The sequence below is a fragment of the Amphibalanus amphitrite genome, unplaced genomic scaffold, assembly GCF_019059575.1.
Source record: "Amphibalanus amphitrite isolate SeventyFive unplaced genomic scaffold, NRLGWU_Aamphi_draft 000010F_arrow, whole genome shotgun sequence".
Taxonomy (NCBI): Eukaryota; Metazoa; Arthropoda; class Thecostraca; order Balanomorpha; family Balanidae; genus Amphibalanus; species Amphibalanus amphitrite.
The window spans coordinates 123,931-144,788 of record NW_024881506.1 but is presented as its reverse complement, the minus strand read 5'-3'; the positions used below and the strand labels follow the sequence as shown (position 1 = coordinate 144,788).

General features: G+C 49.5%; 1 protein-coding gene across 25 annotated transcripts in view; it reads left to right on the top strand.

The window, feature by feature from the left end:
• Positions 1-564: 564 nt before the first annotated feature.
• The window catches only part of LOC122380761 (cell surface glycoprotein 1-like), an 85,643-nt gene continuing 65,349 nt past the window's right edge, over positions 565-20,858 (top strand). For 17 of the 25 annotated variants that reach the window (XM_043364362.1, XM_043364324.1, XM_043364290.1 and 14 more), the window contains exon 1: positions 592-804. In XM_043364362.1, the coding sequence (XP_043220297.1) occupies positions 700-804 (105 nt within the window). In that variant the 5' untranslated portion in view covers positions 592-699. Of the gene's footprint in view, positions 805-20,858 lie in introns of all 25 variants that reach the window. The other 8 variants (XM_043364258.1, XM_043364205.1, XM_043364213.1 and 5 more) reach the window with 3 other exon arrangements.

Here is a 20,858-nt window from a genome sequence, read left to right as displayed (position 1 = left end):
CCGACAGCTGCCCTGGCGACCCTCGGCGCCTGTTTACTCTAACCTCCAGAGTGGTGTCAGTGCCACAGCAGGACACGGGGAGAGGTGCTCTCAGCAGCGGGAGTCGCCGGGACAGTGGGGAAGAGGGGTTCCGGACAAAAAGTCATCTTCAGATTTAGTACGGGGCGACTGACGGCCGCCAAATTATTGTCTGGGCAAAGATGACCATCTTTGCCCAGACAAAGATGACAGACTTTGCCTTTGGATCATGCCAAAGAAATGCGCATCAAGTATTTTTCATCACTGGCCTTGGATAAATCGTGAATCATAGAATAACATACCTATATAATTGTCTTCTCGAAGTGAGCCATCCACATCATTGCCTCGTTTCTCCCTATCTCATTCGTTACAACTCTGGATATCACCTGCCTTTCTGAAAATATGTTTGAGTTTCGTTTGAAATCTCTCCCCGTGTTGATCCGCCCCCACCCAGCCCATCCAGCCAGGGTCGGGGGGGGCTGGGGAACAGGGGGCAGGGGGCACAGTGCTGGCTGCGGGCGCTGGCTCTATTCCGGGCGCCGGGGGCGGCGGCGGCCAGCAGAGGGCGGCGCCGCACCTACCCGCAGTCGGTCGCAGGTGGTCGGTCAGTGCGGCGGCTCCGGTCAGGTCAGGTCAGGTCAGATCAGGTCAGGTCAGCGGGTCAGGTCACCAGTCGGCACCATGAGCTACTACCCGCGCTACAGCAGCAGCTACCGCATCAGCCGCGAGCCGGCCGGCACCACCTACTACACCAGCTCGTACGTCACGCCCACCTACTTCTCACCGGTGAGTAGCGGACGCACTCTCACCAGTCCTCTCACAGGAGTACTTCGGTGAGTCGGGGACGCTCTCTCACCAGTCCTCTCACAGGAGTACCTCGGTGAGTCGGGGACGCTCTCTCACCAGTCCTCCGTGAGCAGCACACGCTAAAATACCTCCCACGGAAGCTGCACACGCTCTCACCTCGTCTGTGAGCAGCACACGCTCTCACCTCGTCTGTGAGCAGCACACGCTCTCACTCAGTCCGTGAGTCGGGGACACGCTCTCACACAATTTCTCCGTGAGCTGCACACGCTCACATCTCCTCCGTGAGTCGGAGACACGCTCTCACCAGTCCTCTGTGAGCTGCGCATGTTCACACTTCCGTGAGTTACACTAACTCACTATCCGCCCTTGAGTCGGAATCACGCTCACACTCCGCCCGTGAGTCGGAATCACGCTCACACTTCGCCGATGAGTTAAGGGCTCTCACATCTCGCTGTGTCACATGGGAGTACTCATATAAAAAGGACAACTATAAAAAGGAAAGGACATGATATAAAGAAAGAACTAGTGATGCACAGACAAGCATTCATGCATTCGTCATTCATACCTTGAAAGATTTCTTGTGCCTATTCTTGCTTAATGCGCACAACAGTGCAGACCGAACAATTCTACAGAAAATGCCCGCTTCATCCTTTACCTGTCATACCATATATCTGACTCTGACCAGTGATTGCATCCCGTGCCTGTATGCCATTTACCGGTAAACTGAACACACTGCTCGTCATCAGCATTAGCCGGTGAGCTCCGTGTCTCGGCGCAATGTACTCCGGTATGTGTAGGTGGACCCAGTAATTCTATCGGATCGGCAGCCGTCAGTGAACAGCTCCATCCCGGTATCTGACCATGAAAAACACACATGCGCACCATGTGTTCGGTGAAAGCCAGCCGATCGATTTGCTGTCGTTCCCATCCTATCCTGTCCACGGGCTTGGGGCTTAGCTGTGATCGTCAGGCGCAGAGACAATGCGTTGATGTTGTTTTTAACGTATGGCTGATACAGCCCGAAGAGGTCAATGGGCAAAAAAGTTTTGTTTGTAATTTCTACACTGATAATCTTGGCCACTTGAATGTAATTGCTGCAACATTCATTAAAAAAGTGTTGGAACACTACCCACAACATCTAAGGTCCATGGCTGGGGAAATGGAAAGCAAGTGAATCAAAGCGATGAACATACAGCTACAAAGCATACCAAAGTGCAGTGTTATTCAGATGGAGATGTTTCTTGGTGATCAACATCACGATTCCGTCAGGTAGCAAATCTCATGTTTTGCATTGTAAGCATGATGTGCAGTCAACAACAACGAACGACTGATTGCAATAACGCTTCGAATTATTTCTTCTTGTAATTTATTTACAGATGCAATAAACAATTCTATAAATATGGTTGTAAACTATGTTACACAACCATAAATTCAACAGGTCGTCTGCAAAGTTTACACAAGTTCGCCTCAATATGCACACAGCTCGATCGGACCGCGCCGTCCGCTCGTCCCCAGCAGAGCCCTGCAGAGAGCGCCGCTCGCTGAACCGACTCGGAAAGCAGCTTAAACTTTTGTGCCGATGATCATCCTAATGGGATTTTATTCCGAATATAGACCGATGACGCAGAGGACGGCCCGTACCGTTGCCGTTCCGAGGGCCGGCCGTAGGGGTCTGCTGTTGGCGGCAGTCGACTGCAGGCGGCGCGGTGGCCGCTGCCGCGACTGTCGCCAGCCTCTCTCGGACACATTCTGCCCGGTGAAATACTGGAGAGCGGCGCGGTCACCACTGTCGGGCGGAGAGATCCAGGATACCACTGGGCTGAGGAACCAGGATACCACTGGGCTGAGGGATCCGGACACCGCCGGGCTGAGGGCAGCGGGATGTTACCGTCACGTGGCCACCAGGCGTGACCGGGCTGACACGTGAACATGGATGACAGCGCACTGTCGCGTCAATCGGGCGGGTCATTTACAGTTCGAATCTCCACTACTCTGCTTACTATGAGCGGTGGCTGAGTATCGTGTGTTTGGAATGTGCGAAGGGAATAACCTGAAAAATGATGCACGCGAGTTGAATGAAGCAACTCTTAGTTTGGCATGACTGCTGGACTGTACCAGGTTTTAACGGTGTCTATTTTATTCTACAGGAACACATTCTTTTCACTTAGGCATTGCAACGTGTTAACTTATATCTCTTGGAGGTAGTTAGGCGTGTTTCAGACAGATGAACGATCCATACTCTGACGTGAGACTCGTGACTATCCGAAGACAGCCTTTTACACCAGTGGCGGCGGATTCGATTTTGGCGTGGGGGGGCAAGATCCCAGTCGAGATGATGTCATAGGCGGATCCAGAAAGGCGTTTTCGACGCTGTAGGGGACATACCCCCCCAAAAAGTGTCCAAAATTCAAAAACTCCTCGGATTTCGATTCCTTACGTTACTATAGATACTGCTGAACAGTATAAAAAAAATCCTGACAAAAATGTTATTATTAGGAAACATAAGGTACGTTTTGTCTATTTCGGGCCAGGGGGAGGGGGAGTAAATATTTGCTTTAAATGCCCGCTCCCTGGATCCGCCAATGGACGATGTAACGCATTTCGTATTGCTGTATTAGAAAAAAAGCTCCAATGGGAAAAAATTGTGCCATAACCCGATCGCATATCAGATGTTGAAGAACGGTGCCAAACCTCTTGAAGTAGGCGAGCGCTACTCTTCAATGAGGTAACTCGTTACCATTTGCTCTGTTCATTTTACGTTGGATTTTCGTTTAACTTCCTTTAAAAAGTATTTCTGAGACAGATTTCAACTGAAACTAGCTCACAGCGGGAGGAGACCGCTCAAACATTCAGAGACAGTCGGTCGCATCTACACTCAGAAAACACTTTGAGAACATTTTTGAATAAGGGCTCATATGAGTGCCAAAACAGGGCTCAAATCTGTATGATTTTAAAATCGGTATCAGTTAGGCGCCCTTTTCGGGCTCAAAGTACATTAGCCCCGAAAGCGGCTTCAGCAAGGCCCTATATACCAGGTAGGGTCGTCCGGCGATTCTACCTGATCGTGACGTCAGCTCGTGACGTCATCTGGGGGCAAGTCTTGAAGTCCCGTTAAAGTCCTGTGCAAATGGGCGATTTTTGAAGCACTGTAGGACAAACTCTGCTAAAGCTAGCACAAAACTAAGTGCATCATCGGAAAGCCGAGACATTTTTCTTCGAATTATCTAAAAAGCGTTTTTCACTAAACCCATTAGTTTTTCCAAAAATGCGTAAAAAAGCCCCCATGCCTCCGCAGCCTCCCTTCCGCCGGCCGCCACGCCGCCGCGGTAGTGTAGTGGTTAGGATGCTCGCGCCGTAATCCAAAGATCGTGCGTTCGAATCTGGGCGCGGGTCGTACTTAAATCGAAATTGCAAGCAGAATATGTGTTTTTTCTTGATAACTCACTTATATTACAGCTAACCGCTCATAAAACTATCGATAACAATTGACTGAAACCCAAAATATAGAATACATTCTAATAAAACAAATTCAAATATGGCGGCCGTTGCGCCAGGCTCCGCCCCCGACTCCGCCCCTTCATGTGACGTCATCTGTGCACCTGGACACACAGGGAGATAGGGGACGACATGGGCCTGGCTTCAGTTCGTCTTCCTTTTCGGGCTCAGTTCGTCTTCCTTTTCGGGCTCAATTCGAGCTGCGTTTTAGGGCTCCATACGACATTCCGCCATTCCGTCTTTTGCTGTTTTCAGTGCCATGTGTTGGTGTACCTACCGCCGTGATTTCAAAATGAATGGTAAGTTATTAGTTATCAGTTATCGCTATCTTTTAGAAAAAATCAAGATGTTGATGCTCATGCCATTTTAATCCCTTATCAATTAAAATTGTGGTGGCATTTGTTCAGAAAAGGTCTGATCTACAATTGTGGCGCCGTTGATACGAATACGCACGGGTTTGATTATTCGTTTTTCTTGTATTTGCGCCACATGAAAGCATCATCTCTGGATTCAGGATGTCAAATAGTGTAAGAATGTGCAAAATTTTTGTCTGGTTCTTTGTGATGATGTGATTGAAGCAATGCTTTCAAGGGTAGGTAAGGATTTTGTTACTTGTTCGTAATGGTTATCTTGATGCTCAACTAAAATTAATCCTAACCTTGCCTACTAACCTATTAAGTTAAACTTAGTACCAATACCTACCAACCTACAACCTATTTGGATCTTTCATATACTTATAACATGCTGCTGCTTCTGCTAACATGCTGCGGAATGCTGGTTGACATGATGGAATGCTGGTATCACAGTGTTCCATGTTTCAGAATTTTAGGTTAATAACCACACATGATGGGGAAAATATTTTCATCCTAAAAATATGACAAGTGGCTTTATTTCATCTTTGCTAAAAAAAATATGTCAAAAGTTTGATTCAACAGCCAGCTGCCAGGTTACGCATGACTTGACAGTTGATGCATCTTCTCTACATCATTTCATTTCAGATCCTGTGAAGGTTCTGACAAAATCTGAGGTAAAAAATGGCATTATGCAGTTTTGCGGAAAGACTAAATCTATCTCATTTTGTCTTCAGATTTTTTTTGTTGGGACACCCAATTGAAATCCAATTTTAGAACACTGTGACACCATGCCTGTGTGCCAAGTAAGAGGAAGGGTCTACAAGTATACATCAAGATAACCAATTATGGACAAGTTGAGACTTGAGTCATGAGCTCTTATTTGTGGTTACAATACCTTCAGCTGCATGATTTTGCACAACTTCCATACAGGCATCCAGACTGGAAAAGGTTCAAGTCCACACTTATTCTGGTGCTTGAATATGGCAGTTCAAAGATGGAAGGCATATGATGCTACAAAATGAAAAAAGTAATTCAACTTACAAAAAAAAATAGGTATTCATATCTATCCTAAACTAAACTAACCTAAACTTACCTAACCTAGTCCAACCCAACCCAACCACCCCAACCAGCCCAGCCCAGCCCAACCCAGCCCAGCCCAGCCCAGCCCAGCCCAGCCCAGCCCAGCCCAACCCAACCCAACCCAACCCAAAACCTACAGTCTAAAACCTAGAGCTAAAACCTGCAGCCCAAACTGGAAAACATCCATATGGTACGCCGGACGCCGGTGAAGCCGTCATGCGCCGAAGTTCGGCGCAAGCTATTTTGCAATTTGCGCTGAAATTTCTGCATTATTTGCGCCGAAGGTTAGTGCCAGGCCCATGTCACTCCACTTTTGATGACATCATATGGGGGCCTCAGGACAATAATGGCGCGGCGCGCCACAATCGCTTCAAAGCTACTTGCCAACAGTTGCCGTTTTTGAAAATATTATTTTAAAATAAAGTTCCAAGTAATAAAAATATTGTAATAAAGTTGTTGAATAAATCGATACCATATCTAAAAACTTAATGAAAAATAATTTATTCATAGTAAAAATATAAGCTCGATGCGTTTTTACGTTGCTTTCCTGCAACTGCAGAGGGTTTTTAAATCGTCTATATCTTCAAAACCGGCCATTTCTTAGCATATTGCTGCTCTTTTTTATCGCTAAAAAATTAGTTGGACTTTCCAATGACATCAATGGTTGAGCAATGTGTGTAGAGTGTCACCAACAATCTTCAAATGAAGTTAGTCATTTTTACGTTGTAAAGGAATGGAGTACCCCTTTCGAGCATCAGGGGTGACGTCACTCAGGATCTGTCTCTGATTGGTCGGTGGGGGAGTGACTGTACCTTCTATAGATGGCCTTGGTTAGTGCCCTTTTGCGTCAAAATTAAGCCACTTATACCAAAAGCACGTTTACATCTGCTGGCCAAGGTTTTATAAACCAGACAGAACGCTCTGGGCCTTAACCACTCCTGACTCCCATGTTTGAGCGTCCAAATTAGTTGATGTTTCCATGGAAGCTGAATACCACAATACGTGTAGCGCACTGTAGCATCGTGCCGTGAAATAAGGCTCGGGACGGAAGTTCCGGGGTCACAAAAATTGGTGTGGCGGTGTTGTCGCGGCTGGCGGGCGCCAGCAAGGGGTTTAAGTTTACGACACCACTCTTGTTTCAGGAGAGGTGTCAGCGATTCGAGACTACTTGGGCATGCGGGCAGCGGGGTCGGCGTGGCTGCCTGCGGCTGCGGCCACACATCTTGGCGTCCTGGAGGCGGAGATGCTGATGGTGGCATGAGTCATCACTGGCTGCCCGATTTCCATGCTCCAAGACTCGCCGTGAGGGCCGAGGCGGGCGTCGTGCCGATGGAGAGATGAGGAGGGATGCGCTGGCATCGCGCCTACTGGCGAAGGCGCTCTCCCTCCCGTCGGAGGACCCGCAGCGTCGTGGCGGAAGCCCCCCCCCCCCCCCAACCGTGACTGAAGTCAGTGACCGGCTGGAGAGAGCGCGGGGGAGCGGTGTGGGACCACTGGAGTGGCGCTGCCCGCCGAGGCGCGCTTATCCACGAGACTGCCCCCGTAGACGCCAACAGACGGCGTCACGGTCCACCTGGACCGGCTGCCGATCGGGGCGTCCGCGACAGCGAGGAGGAGTGCTGCGGAGGCGTGCCTGGGAGCGCTCCCCCAGCGTGCGACGTGGGCCTGGGTCGACGGGTCTGCGACCGGGGGAGTAATAGGAAGGCGGCGCTGGGGTCCTCACCGAGCACCCAGACAGTACAACATTGGTACTGCGGGAGGCGGCGGGGAGGATTTGCTCCAGTTACCGATCTGAGATGGTGGCGCTCAAGACGGCAAAGCAAAAACATCTCCTGGAGCACCCGTCCTTCGAGGAAGACCCCATAATCATTTGCTCCGACTCGCAGGCGTCGCTGGCGACGCCACGAGGTGGACAAGTGGCCCAGACACCCCCCCCCCCTCATCCCCTAGGTGCCGCCATCTGGGAGTATATGATGGCCCTAGTGGCTGTAGGGGGCCGAAGAATCCACCATAGAAGGAGGGCGGCGATAGCCCGATTAAGCTGGGCGTCCAGTGGAGCCTCGGCTCTATCATGGGCATTGGGCAAGGACTCTGCGAGCACCCCCGTCTCCTCCATCTTCGACGGCACTCCAGTCAGAAAGCTGTCCCCACCCGAGTTTCCCAGCAGCATGGGCCACATGAAACCGAACAGCGCCGAGCCGCTCGACGCTGAGGACCAGGCGAGAGTAACAGTGAAAAGGTGAAACGCTCGAAACGGCGCGCGCCGCCGGCCGAGGGCGCCGAGCCGGCCCAGGCCGGCTGCGGGTCAAACAGAAGCCGTCTCCGCGGCGGCCGCCCAGTGACAGCGACTCGGACTGACGTCGAGGCACCGCTGCCGCCTCCGCCGGCCAACCCGCCGCCCAGCAAGGGCAGTTTGAAGGCGGCTGCGCCGGTGAAGGTGGCGCGGCCTGGCAGGGGCCGCGGCCGGCCCACTCCCAGCTACCCGTCCCGCGAGGTGCTCAGTACCACCGACTCGTCCGATTCTGAGGCAGCGCCGTCGGCGGGCCGCCGCCAGCAGTGACGACGACCGGCTGGCGGCGTTCGCGCGGGACTTGTCCGACTCCTGGTACTCGGACTTGCCGCCCAAACTGGACGCCGGCGGCGTGAGCACCAGCAACGCCAATAAAAAGTTCACCTTCATCCGGCTCTTCTCGCACCGTGTCAAAAGGACTACGCCGCGCGGCCGGCCGGCCAACTCGAATGAGCGCAGCGAAGGGCACACGTCCCCGACGGCGGCACTGGCGCCTCCCGCCGCGCCGCTGCCGGCGTGGCTGGCAACGCCAATCCAGGCCCATCGATTTCTACTGTTTTGTTGCCTACGTGCCGCTGCCGCCGCTCAGCCAGCACAATGGCGTGCCGGTGTTGCGCTGTCGGATCGAAAAGCGGCTCGTGCAGCGGACGGACGGGTGCGGCCCGCGCGATGAGCCGCCGCCGCACACCGAGCTGCGCAGCGCGGACGTGAAGGTGGAGCTGGCAGCGGCCTGCTCAGTCCCCTCGACGGCGTCGACCGGCTCTCCGGCGATTTGCGGTCAGAAACGCCGCCGCTTCTGGGACGCTGCACCCTGGGACCAAGGTGTCAGAGCGCGGCGCTGCCCGTGAGACGTTAAGTTAGCACAGGCAATGTCGTCTGCACTCCTTGCAGTTCATGTTGAATACACAACCATGTTGCGAAGTAATAGGCGCCGGGTTTTTCAGTTCATAGAACTTTTTCCCTGGCTATTACACCCCACAACCGAACACTGACACCTTGCACAAGTATGACTGTGTGTATGAATGTTAATAAATACATGAACCAATGTTGTGTTTTCGGTTCCAGTACCTTCTTTGGGCACTTCGGCAACAAGTAAGTAATCCGTTAGCTTTGCCACACCTAAGATAGGCTCCCACGTTGTTATTTGCTCCCGGGTTAACACAAACCGGTTTAACGTAACTTTTGCATCCCGGCCAAAATTGCCGGGTTAACTGTCCCACCGCTCGAGACTGGCGCTAGGCTGGCCGAGCAAAAAAAAAGTTTGTCCGCGGCTTCGTCTTATTCGCAGCTGCTGGACACGGGGGAGGGGGGAGGAGGGGCTGCATCGGACGAAAAGCGGGCTCTGGTATTAACTGGATTTTTTTGCCAGCTGGCGCCGTATGGTGGCGCTAGCAGAGCTTCTTACATATCAATGCTAGATATAAAAGAATAAATATTTACCAATCAATTTTTCATTTAAAGCCATTTGAAATATTTATGTCCATCCTACTACCGTGCTTATATCTAAAATTAAATACCTTTCGTGCGTCGCCAGCTGGCCAGCCAGCTGACGCAATCCAGTTTTTACCAAAGCCCCGAAAAGCGATGAGGTGAGCCCTAATATTGGCTTCACCACACAATTTGAGCCCTCAAACTGGATTCAGGTGAGCTCGAAAATGGGGATCGGGCTGAAAACTGGTTTCATAGTGAGACTAGTTTTGAAGCTTGACACCGATAATGGGTACTGACTGAGCTCTGTTTCTGCGATCAATGATACCGATTTAAGGGATCGTATGAGCCCATGTGGCGTTGTTCAGAAAGTATTCTCGAAATGTGCTGTCTGTTTTGAATATGGTACATTAGCCCGAAAACTGGTCTCTGAGACCGAAAATGGGGATACTGTTTTCTCAGTGTAAACCTATTGGGACAGCGATCCGCCAGAAACCCCCAAGGCAGTAGTTCGCCAACTAAGCTCACCGAGACGGGCTGTCTCGATGGGTTTATCCTACAGTAAGCCCACAGCAAGGCTTAACTAAGGCCCAAACGCTCGTCAAGCTGGGAACGGAGGGCTGAGGTGAGGGAGTCGAGCAGCGGACTAGGGTGAAGGAATTCGGTGAACTGGATGCAGAAGCTCTGGGGGGGGGGGGGGGGGCGTTTCTTTATTAGGACTTAAGGGTGCGCTGACTGCGGTAAGGTCCAAATTATCACACCAAATTTTACCACGACATCTACCGGTTCAGGCACTCGAGAAACAGCGGCCAGTGATATCTGCAAAGACGAAGCATTTCCAACCCAGCTTCAGCCTAGTGTGGGCGCCTCAGGTGGCTTTAATTACAGTTGCACATACCAAACGACTTCAGTGCAGCCAGTCTGTCGCCGAAACCATTCGGAACAGACTTCAACGAAAAGTGAGACAAGGTTAGTGCTATCGTTAAGTGCCATTATAGACTTGTACCCCGTTGGCTTGACCCACTGGAAGGTGGTAGTTATCGGACGCTGCGGGGCATACTCATTTTTCCAAAATGCCTTAGATTTTGCTTTCGTGTTCGATGCTCTGTATTGTATTCTATAGCCAGCCTTTAGCCAGAGGGGGCCCACTAATGATCAGTGCCCTAACCCTCGAAAGGTTCCAACGTTAATTTTAACTTATTTAATAGTGAATACTGAAATAAAGCGGATACTGAACTGTGAACATCCAGTTTTTACACTGGCCCCACACAAGCCTCCGAATGCCCAAAGCAGATATCTGATGACTGGTCTTTGGGTGTCATACCGTGCATTTGTCAATGTGGTCAATGTGTACGACCTCGGCGTTTACCATTTTACTTGCACTGGAAACTGTTGCGCTCGAAAAAAAAATCAGGGGAGTGGCTTATTACGAGCGCTCATCAGTCCTAACTACCCGCAGGCGAATGGCTAGCCCTTCCGTCTCCGCTCGCTTGCGATTTGGCATTCATATAGGTACAAAATAGCGGCAAACGACCACTGAGGGTGTGAGTTGCGTCTCTTGCACACTTAAAATATCTCTAAATCGAATCTGAAAAGACAAAAAATGCTATAAATCGGAAATGGTTAGCATTTACACATATTCAAAAGGCACCGTTGGACAAACTGTAGGAGTGCATAGCTGCAATATCAGGCTATGAAAATTTTCCTCATGTTTAGGGCACAAATTATGGAGGGGCAAGAATATACGTTTGTCCCTCCTCCAGAAATTTCTTAGGGAACGATGCCTCCTCTGCCACCCCGTATCCGTCGCCCCTGTAAGCGGTTCACTGAAGGCCTGGGTTGCCGCTGCGTCACGTTGACGCTTATAATGTCTCCAAACCTAGGGTGAAGAGAGGAAAACTTGAATTGAACGCGAACACTTGTCATTTAAGAAAGGCATATGATAAAGTATATGGGCATCTGGTTATATCTTCAAATGATCGAACAGAATAATCAGGTATATGTTTCTTGTCTAAGTTTTGTTAGGTTAGCCTAACTGGACGCATCTACCCGGGGTCTGGTAGATTTGGTGAAAAAGAATAGCCTAGCTGACCAAATTGACCTTTCAGTGTACTTTTCAAAAAAACATTAAAAATACTTCTAATAGGCTTTTTGGAAATCCGTCTGATAGCGTTTTCTCTAAAAAGATGAAATTTTTATTTTTTCAAAAAACAATTTAAGATACACTAGTTTAAAGTATGTATATAGACGGCTGAAGATGGGAATTTTCGGACTACTTCGGGTAGAATTGGCGAAAATGGGCCAGTAGCGTCGATCACCAAATCTACTAATTCCTCTATAACAGCGTTATTTGGCGAGATATACTGCTAAAAGCGTGTCAGCTAGATTAACTTTTGACGAGGAATGCATTGTAATTTGGTTTCTTCCGCTACGACCCTTGGTTCTCGAGTTATAGCGCATTTAATTGGAAACACAATAGCCTAATTTACCAAATCTACCCGAACCTCCTTAAAACGGTTAAATATACCCCTTTCAAGCTTTCAACGTGTCAGCTAGTGTAACTTTTTACGAGGAATCCATAAGTGGTGCTCTTAGCCTTACTCATTCTTGCCGCTAGATGGCGCTGAAATTGCTATATATTAGCGCCACCTGGTGGATAGTTTGCAAAGGTCCACCACAATGCGGTTCATATATGTTTAAGCTACATGAATTGTGCATCCACTGACACTAAAAATTTGAAGATCGCTTAAGCCGTTTTGAGACTAGAAGCTTCCAAATAGCCCAATGTTTGGCTATACACCCCTAAAGTGGTCTTTTGGCATACGAGTCAATACAGAGGACAACTCAACGGCCTCTCCTTCCTAAACTAAGAAAGATACAGAAACCAAGCTACTGCCATTCGATAGCCCTTGAATGTATCTAAAACATATCTGAAAATGAAGACCCAGCTTTTCTTGGTCTTGCCGCTAGATGGCGCTAAATTTGCTACATGTTAGCGCCACCTGCTGGGCAGTTTGCAAAGCTCGACCAAAATGCAGTTCAGATATGTTGTAGCTACAATAATTGTGCATCGACTGATACTAGAAACTTGAAAATCGCCTAAGCCATTTTGAATCTAGAAGCTTCTAAAGACACCAATGTTTGGCTATAAACCCCTTAAGTGGTCTTTTGGCATACGAGTCAATACAGAGGACTACTCAACGGCCTCTCCTGCCTAAACTAAGAGAGGTACAGAAACTAAGTTACCACCGTGTGATAGCCCTTGAGTGTATCTACAACATGTCTGAAAATGAAGACCCTGCATTTCTTGGTTTTTTTCCGCTAGATGGCGCTTAAATTGCTATATGCTAGCGCCACCTGGTGGGCAGTTTGGAAACATCGACAACAATGCAATTCTGATATGTTGTAGATACATCAATTCTGCATCGACTGACAGTAAAAACTCGAAGATCAGTTCACTCGTTTTGAGTCTAGAGGCTTCTAAAGAGACCAATGTTTGGCTATACACCCATTAAGTGGTCTTTTGGCATACGAGTCAATACAGAGGACAACTCAACGGCCTCTCCTGCCTAAACTAAAAGAGATACAGAAACCAAGCTACTGCCATCCGATAGCTCTTGAATGTATCTAGAACATAATTGAAGATGAAGACCCAGCCTTTCATGGTCTTGCCGCTAGATGGCGCTAAATTTGCTACATGTTAGCGCCACCTGCTGGGCAGTTTGCAAAGCTCGACCAAAATGCAGTTCAGATATGTTGTAGCTACATTAATTGTGCATCGACTGACACTAGAAACTTGAAGATCGCTTAAGCCATTTTGGGTCTAGAAGCTTTTAATGAGACGAATGTTTGGCTATACACCCCTTAAGTGGTCCTTTGGCATACGAGTCAATACAGAGGACTACTCAACGGCCTCTCTTGCCTAAACTAAGAAAGATAAAGAAACCAGGTTACCTCCATTCGATAGCCCTTGGATGTATCTAGAACATATCTGAAAATAAAGACCCAGCCTTTCTTGGTCTTGCCGCTAAATGGCGCTAGCGTTGCTACATGTTAGCACCACCTGCTGGGCGTCTTGGCATACGAGTCAATACAAAGGACTACTCAACGGCCTATCCTGCCTAAACTAAGAGAGATACAGAAACCAGGCTGCCACCATTCGATAGCCCTTGAATATATCTAGAACATATCTGAAAATGAAGACCAAGCCTTACTCATTTTTGCCGCTAGATGGCGCTGAAATTGCTATTTATTAGCGCCACCTGGTGGACAGTTTGCAAAGCTCCACCACAATGCCGTTCATATATGTTTTAGCTACATGAATTGTGCATCCACTGACACTAAAAATTTGAAGATCGCTTAAGCCGTTTTGAGTCTAGAAGCTTCCAAATAGCCCAATGTTTGGCTATACACCCCTAAAGTGGTCTTTTGGCATACGAGTCAATACAGAGGACAACTCAACGGCCTCTCCTTCCTAAACTAAGAAAGATACAGAAACCAAGCTACAGCCATTCGATAGCCCTTGAATTTATCTAAAACATATCTGAAAATGAAGACCCAGCCTTTCTTGGTCTTCCCGCTAGATGGCGCTAAATTTGCTACATGTTAGCGCCATCTGCTGGGCAGTTTGCAGAGCTCGACCAAAATGCAGTTCAGATATTTTGTAGCTACATTAATTGTGCATCGACTGACACTAGAAACTTGAAGATCGCTTAAGCCATTTTGAGTCTAGAAGCTTCTAAAGAGACCAATGTTTGGCTATCAACCCCTTAAGTGGTCTTTTGGCCTACGAGTCAATACAGAGGACTTCTCAACGGCCTCTCCTGCCTTAACTAAGAGAGATACAGAAACTAAGTTACCACCGTGTGATAGCCCTTGAGTGTATCTACAACATGTCTGAAAATGAAGACCCTTCAATTCTTGGTTTTGCCGCTAGATGGCGCTGAAATCGCTATATGTTAGCGCCACCTGGTGGGAAGTTTGGAAACATCGACAACAATGCAGTTCTGATATGTTGTAGCTACATCAATTCTGCATCGACTGACAGTAAAAACTCGAAGATCAGTCCACTCGTTTTGAGTCTAGAGACTTCTAAAGAGACCAATGTTTGGCTATACACCCATTAAATGCTCTTTTGGCATAATAGTCAATACAGAGGTCTACTCAACTGCCTCTCCTGAAGAAACTAAGAAAGATACAGAAACCTGGTTACTGGCGTTTGATAGACCGTGAATTCAGATATGTTGAGGATACATTCAAGGGCTATCTATCGAATGGTGGTAACCTGGTATCTAGGCACTTAAGGGTTAATGCGCGAAACATTGGTGCATTTCGAAGGTAGTGGAAAAAAAAACACTGAACCAATCATCAAGTTTCCGGTGTCATTAAACGCACAATTGATGTACCTACAACATGCTTGAGCCGCATTTTGGTCAAGCTTCTAAAACTGCCCACCAGGTGGCGCAAAAAATAACAATTTCAGCGCCATCTACCGGCATGACTAACAAGAGCAGGGTCTTTATTTTTCTGACATGTATTAGGTACTTTTAAGGTCTATTGAACGGTGGTAATCTGGTTTCTGTATCTTTCTTAGTTTTGGCAGGAGAGGCAGATGAGTAACCCTCTACCTTGACTGTCAGGTCAAAAAAGCACTTGAGGGTTAATTCGCGAAACATTGGTGTATTCTTAACTTTGCCATTTCTCGTCCTAAAGCTAAAACCTGGGTACCGTCAGATTCGTCTCAACGAGCTGAACATCATGGCTTCAAGAGATTTTGAGATATTATTTTTTGTAGGATATGTGAAGAGTAATACCTTTTTTAAAGGGGTTCAAGACCAAAATTTTGGTTTTTCGTTGCCACCATTAGAGAGAAATCGTTGAGTTGGTCTTGAAACACGAAAACCACATCCAATTATAACAAAAACCAAAAAACATCATGCCTACCCCTATGATGACGTTACTTTTTGGTTAAGTCAGATCAAAATGAGACCGAGTTTTTCGTGATCAGCGTCATCAACTTCATAGAAATACAATGTCAGAGTAAAAAAACACCCTAAGCATCTTCACTTTTTGTATTTTGTATTTTTTTCAAATTTCAATTTTTTTTTTGAAAAATTATGTTATCAACAGGTAGCTCTAAAGGTATTGACTCTAATTAACCACATTTACCCCTGTACGATTTTGTACGCAACCAATTGAAAATCACACTCAAAGTAAAAGTTGCGAGCCTAGTGCCACCTGGTGGCGATCATAACTTTCGAATGCTTTAACGTAACCATACCAAGTTTGGTATCATTGAACTCGCCATGGCGTGATAAGTACGATCGTACAAAAGTTATGTCAAAAAATCAATCAATCTTCACTATTTGTATTTTGCATTTTTTCAAATTTCAATTTTTTTTTTTTGAAAAATTATGTCATCAACAGGTAGCTCTAAAGGTATTGACTCTAATTAACCACATTTACCCCTGTACGATTTTGTACGCAACCACTTGAAAATCACACTCAAAGTTAAAGTTGCGAGCCTAGTGCCACCTGGTGGCGATCATAACATTCGAATGCTTTAACGTAACCATACCGAGTTTGGTATCATTGAACTCGCCATGGCCTGATAAGTACGATCGTACAAAAGTTATGTCAAAAATCCATCTCTGACTCGACATATGCTAATTTCGAATGACACATGATCGAAAAATATTAAAAAAACATCAAAAGTATCCATTTTTCGAACACCAAAGCACCACCAATGCATTCCTCGGGGAAAGTTACTCTAGCTGACACGTAAGAAACAGCGTGAAAGGGGTATAATTAACCGTTTTAGGTTCGGGTAGATGTGGTGAATTAGGTTATTTTGTTTCCAATTTTGCTCATAACTTCTAAAGTAATATAGCTACGCTGAAACTAACTGCAGAATTGAAATCAGCATAAAAAACTTCACCCTTTTTAATGGTGCTTAAGATTCTAGCACCTCTTTTTATCAACATTTCTAGGGTAGATGTTTATAAAAAGTTAGTTATATAATTTAAAACGTTTTTTCATGCCTTATCGGAAAGAGCACGATAAGAAAACTAGACCTATCTAAGAAAAAGCATAAAAGGAGTGTATCTAACCGTTGTGGAGGTTCGGGTAGATTTGGTGATTAGGCTTTTGTGTTTCCAATTAAATGCGCTATAACTCGAGAACCAAGGGTCGGAGAGAAACAAACCAAATTACAAAACTGTTATAAACCAAGAGCATTACCCTGGGAACCTGTTAAATTTGCCCTAAAACAGAAATTGTTCAAGTTATTCAAAAAAAAAAAATTTGGGAACTTTAATTGTGGGAAGTTTTTTGCTCATAACTTCTTAAGTATTATAGCTGCGCTTAAACTAATTGCAGAATTGAAATCAGCATCAAAAACTTCACCTATTCCAATGGTGTAAAGGTTTCTATCGGATGTTTTCAAAAAAATTGTAGGGTAGATTTGGTGAGGTTAGGCTATTACCTCAAATTTCAAATTGGAATTATTCCTAAACCTTTTAACCGATTTTAACCAAACTTGCAGGGTAACATCTCCTTAACATAAGACCGTGTTTCCGCCAAAAGAGAAAACAACCAAGGTAGGTGGTAGGTAACTACACCTGCGCTATCTACATCAGCTGCCCCGCATGACACTAATGGGACCGTATTAGAGCCGGCGATAATCACGGAACATTAGTGTCGGGGCAGACTGCGGCGGGGCAGACTGCGGCGACCCCTAGGAAGAACAACTAGGGAGAACAACATTCGACAGATGGCAGCACTAGACGAGATAATCAGGCAATACTTTAATATTAATGGGAAAGAAATCATGCCAATGTTTGCCCTCACCAAGCATGTTACCACGACAATGGAAGAATGTAGTGTAGTACCCCTCCCCGGGCCCGCCGCGGGCTGACAGCGGCGGCCGGAGCCGGTCCGACCGACCTTTAGCCGGCCGGGTCAGGTAACCGGGACGGCCGCGCCGCGGCGCCGCGCCCGGGCCGGCCGGGAGACGGAGTCGGGTGCCCGCCGGCGAGCCGTCGGCAAGGGCGCGGGGCACATTAGTCGAGTTGAATGTTCACTGTTCAGTCTTCAGTGCGAGTGATGTATGTGTGAATCGATATGTGAGCAGCAAAATCCAACAAGAAAACAAATCCGTGAAAGAAAGGCAACGCTGGCAAACATCACCACCATAGTCTTCCTACGCCGAACGAGTTCCACACCAACGTGCATCAGCGAGAGTAAAACTAGGATCCTAACAGACCCACCCACCGCCCCACCGTCACCCATTCCTTCCCAAGTCTCCTTCCCCTCCGCTCGGGGCGTCTTTCAGCTACGCAAGAAGGAATCGGCAGACACAGACACCTGGGCGAGCGAGGAGGGGAAGTCGAGACCGTGTTTCCGCAGCGCCCGCCTGCAGAGTCGGATGGTCCGTTAGTGATGCGTACTGCAGTGTGGTCCACTGAAAATGTACTAGTATGATTCTTGAGTATCAGGTGGGGTGGCCCCGGCTGCCGCCTGTCCGCGGGCGCTTATGACTCCGTTGCTCTGGGCGGCGGGACGGCGACGGCTCGCCCGCAGAACGCGAGGGTTCGGAGTCGGACCATTCGGAGAGGCCGGAGCTGCTGGGACTGCGCCTCCGTCGGCGGCGGCCGCGGTTCTCAGACGAATGTGACCACCTCCGGTGTGGGGGATCCGCAGGCCGGGAAGCTTGGCGGAGACCTGCCGGCCCGGCGGTGGCGCGGCCTGCGATGGACGGTCGACGGCCGGGTCTCGGGAAGCATCCGCCCGAACTAACCGAGATGTCTGCGTCGGCGGGAGAGCCACGGCTGTCGGTGTCGGCTGCCGTAGCCGGCCTTGACACGAGAGCGGGTTCACTGGCAGTGGGTTGAGGCGGAGGGGGCGCGGCCGTCTGTCGCCTGGATAATAAACGGGAAGAGAGAAGGCGCAGTTGGTGGCGAATGGCGAGCCGGCTGGGCTGGCGGGCCGAACTAGCTGTGGAGTGAACATTTATGTTAGGTTACCGCCCAGCCCCAGCGACAGGCCAGGTGCAGGGTGCACTGCCACCTGGTGGCAGCACAACTCAAAGTGTATGGTGGCATTCTGTAGTTGTCGTAAGTACATATCGGGCACTGGTACTTACAGGCTAAAGGATGTGTAACGGGTCACCCCACTGAGGGTGTTAATTGTGGAGCGCCTAACGGATAGTTTTTTGGCGAGAGCCAGACTGTGAGATCACAGTGAACGGCAGTGAATGGTCACGAGAGCCGTAGGTGACCAGGTGGGTTATGCGGACAGCCTCCATGTCTAAGTGGGCAAACGCGGACAGCCTGGTGTATCACAATGTGGGGGCTATCGCGGACAGCCGGGCATGTCTACAGGTGGGGCTATCGCGAACGGCCCTGCATGGATGGATGTGGGGCTATCGTGGACGGCCCGGGGCTATCGCGGACAGCCCTGCATGTACGTAGGTGGGGCGATCGCGGACAGCCCTGCATGTATGTAGGTAGGGCTATCGCGGACAGCCGGGCATTCTTTTAGGTGGGGCTATCGCAGACAGCCCTGCATGTATGTAGGCAGGGGGTAGCGCGGACAGCCTGACCTGTCACAATGTGGGGCCATCGCGGACAACCGTCCACGTCTGCAGGTGAGGCCATCGCGGACAGCCGTGCACGTCTGCAGGTGTGACTATCGCGGACAGCCGTGCAATGTGCATGTCTGCAGGTGAGGCTACCGCGGACAGTCGTGCCCTTTGTAGCCTCGCTATCGCGGAACGCCGGGCATGTCTGGAGGTGAGACTATCGCGGACAGTCGGGCATGTCTATAGGTGGGGCTATCTCGGACAGCCCTGCATGTATGTAGGTAGGGCTATCGCGGACAGCCTGACATGTCATAATGTGGGGCCATCGCGGACAGCCGTCCATGTCTACATGTGATGCTATCGCGGGCAGCCGTGCATGTCTGCAGGTGAGACTCGCGGACAGCCGTGCATGTCTGCAGGTGAGGCTATCGCGGACAGCCGTGCCTTTTTGTAGCCTCGCTATCGCGGACAGCCGTGCATGTCTGGAGGTGAGGCTATCGCGGACAGCCGGGCATGTCTATAGGTGGGGCTATCTCGGACAGACTTGCAACTGTGCCTTTTTGTAGGTGAGGCTATTGCGGACAGCCTGACGTGTTACAATGTGGGGCCATCGAGGACAGCCGTCCATGTCTGCAGGTGAGGCTATCGCGGACAGCCGTGCATGTCTGCAGGTGAGGCTATCGCGGACAGCCGTGCCTTTTTGTAGGTGAGGCTATCGCGGACAGCCGTGCCTTTTTGTAGGTGAGGCTATCGCGGACAGCCCGACGTGTTACAGTGTGGGGCCATCGTGGACAGCCGTCCATGTCTGCAGGTGAGGCTATCGCGGACAGCCACGCACGTCTGCAGGTGAGACTATCGCGGACAGCCGTGCATGTCGGCATGTGAGGCTATCGCGGACAGCCTGACGTGTTACAATGTGGGGTTATCGCGGACAGCCGTCCATGTCTGCAGGTGAGGCTATCGAGGACAGCCGAGCACGTCTGCAGGTGAGACTATCGCGGACAGCCGTGCATGTCGGCATGTGAGGCTATCGCGGACAGCCGTGCCTTTTGTAGGTGAGGCTATCGCGGACAGCCGTGCACGTCTGCAGGTGAGACTATCGCGGATAGCTGTGCATGTGTGCAGGTGAGGCTATCGCGGACAGCCGTGCCTTTCTTATCCTCGCTAACGCGGACAGCCGTGCATGTCTGGAGGTGAGGTCTCGGACAGCCTTGCATGTATGTAGGTAGGGCTATCGCGGACAGCCTGACGTGTTACAATGTGCGGCCATCGCGGACAGCCGGCCATGTCTGCAGGTGAGGCTATCGCGGACAACCGTGCCTTTTTTTTTTAGGTGAGGCTATCGCCGACAGCCTGACGTGTCACAATGTGGGGCCAACGCGGACAGCCGTCCATGTCTGCAGGTGAGGCAATCGCGGACAGCCGTGCATGTCTGCAGGTGAGGCTATCGCGGACAGCCGTGCCTTTTTGTAGGTGAGGTTATCGCGGGCAGCCTGACGGGTTACAATGTGGGGCCATCGCGGACAGCCGTCCATGTCTTCAGGTGAGGCCATCGCGGACAGCCGTGCATGCCTGCAGGTGAGGCTATCGCGGACAGCCGCGCCTTCTTGTAGGTGAGGCTATCGCGGACAGCCTGACGTTACAATGTGGGGCCATCGCGGACAGCCGTGCCTTTTTGTAGGTGAGGCTATCGCGGACAGCCTGACGTGTGACAATGTGGGGCCGTCGCGGACAACCGTCCATGTCTGCAGGTGAGGCTATCGCGGACAGCCACGCACATCTGTAGGTGAGACTATCGCGGACAGCT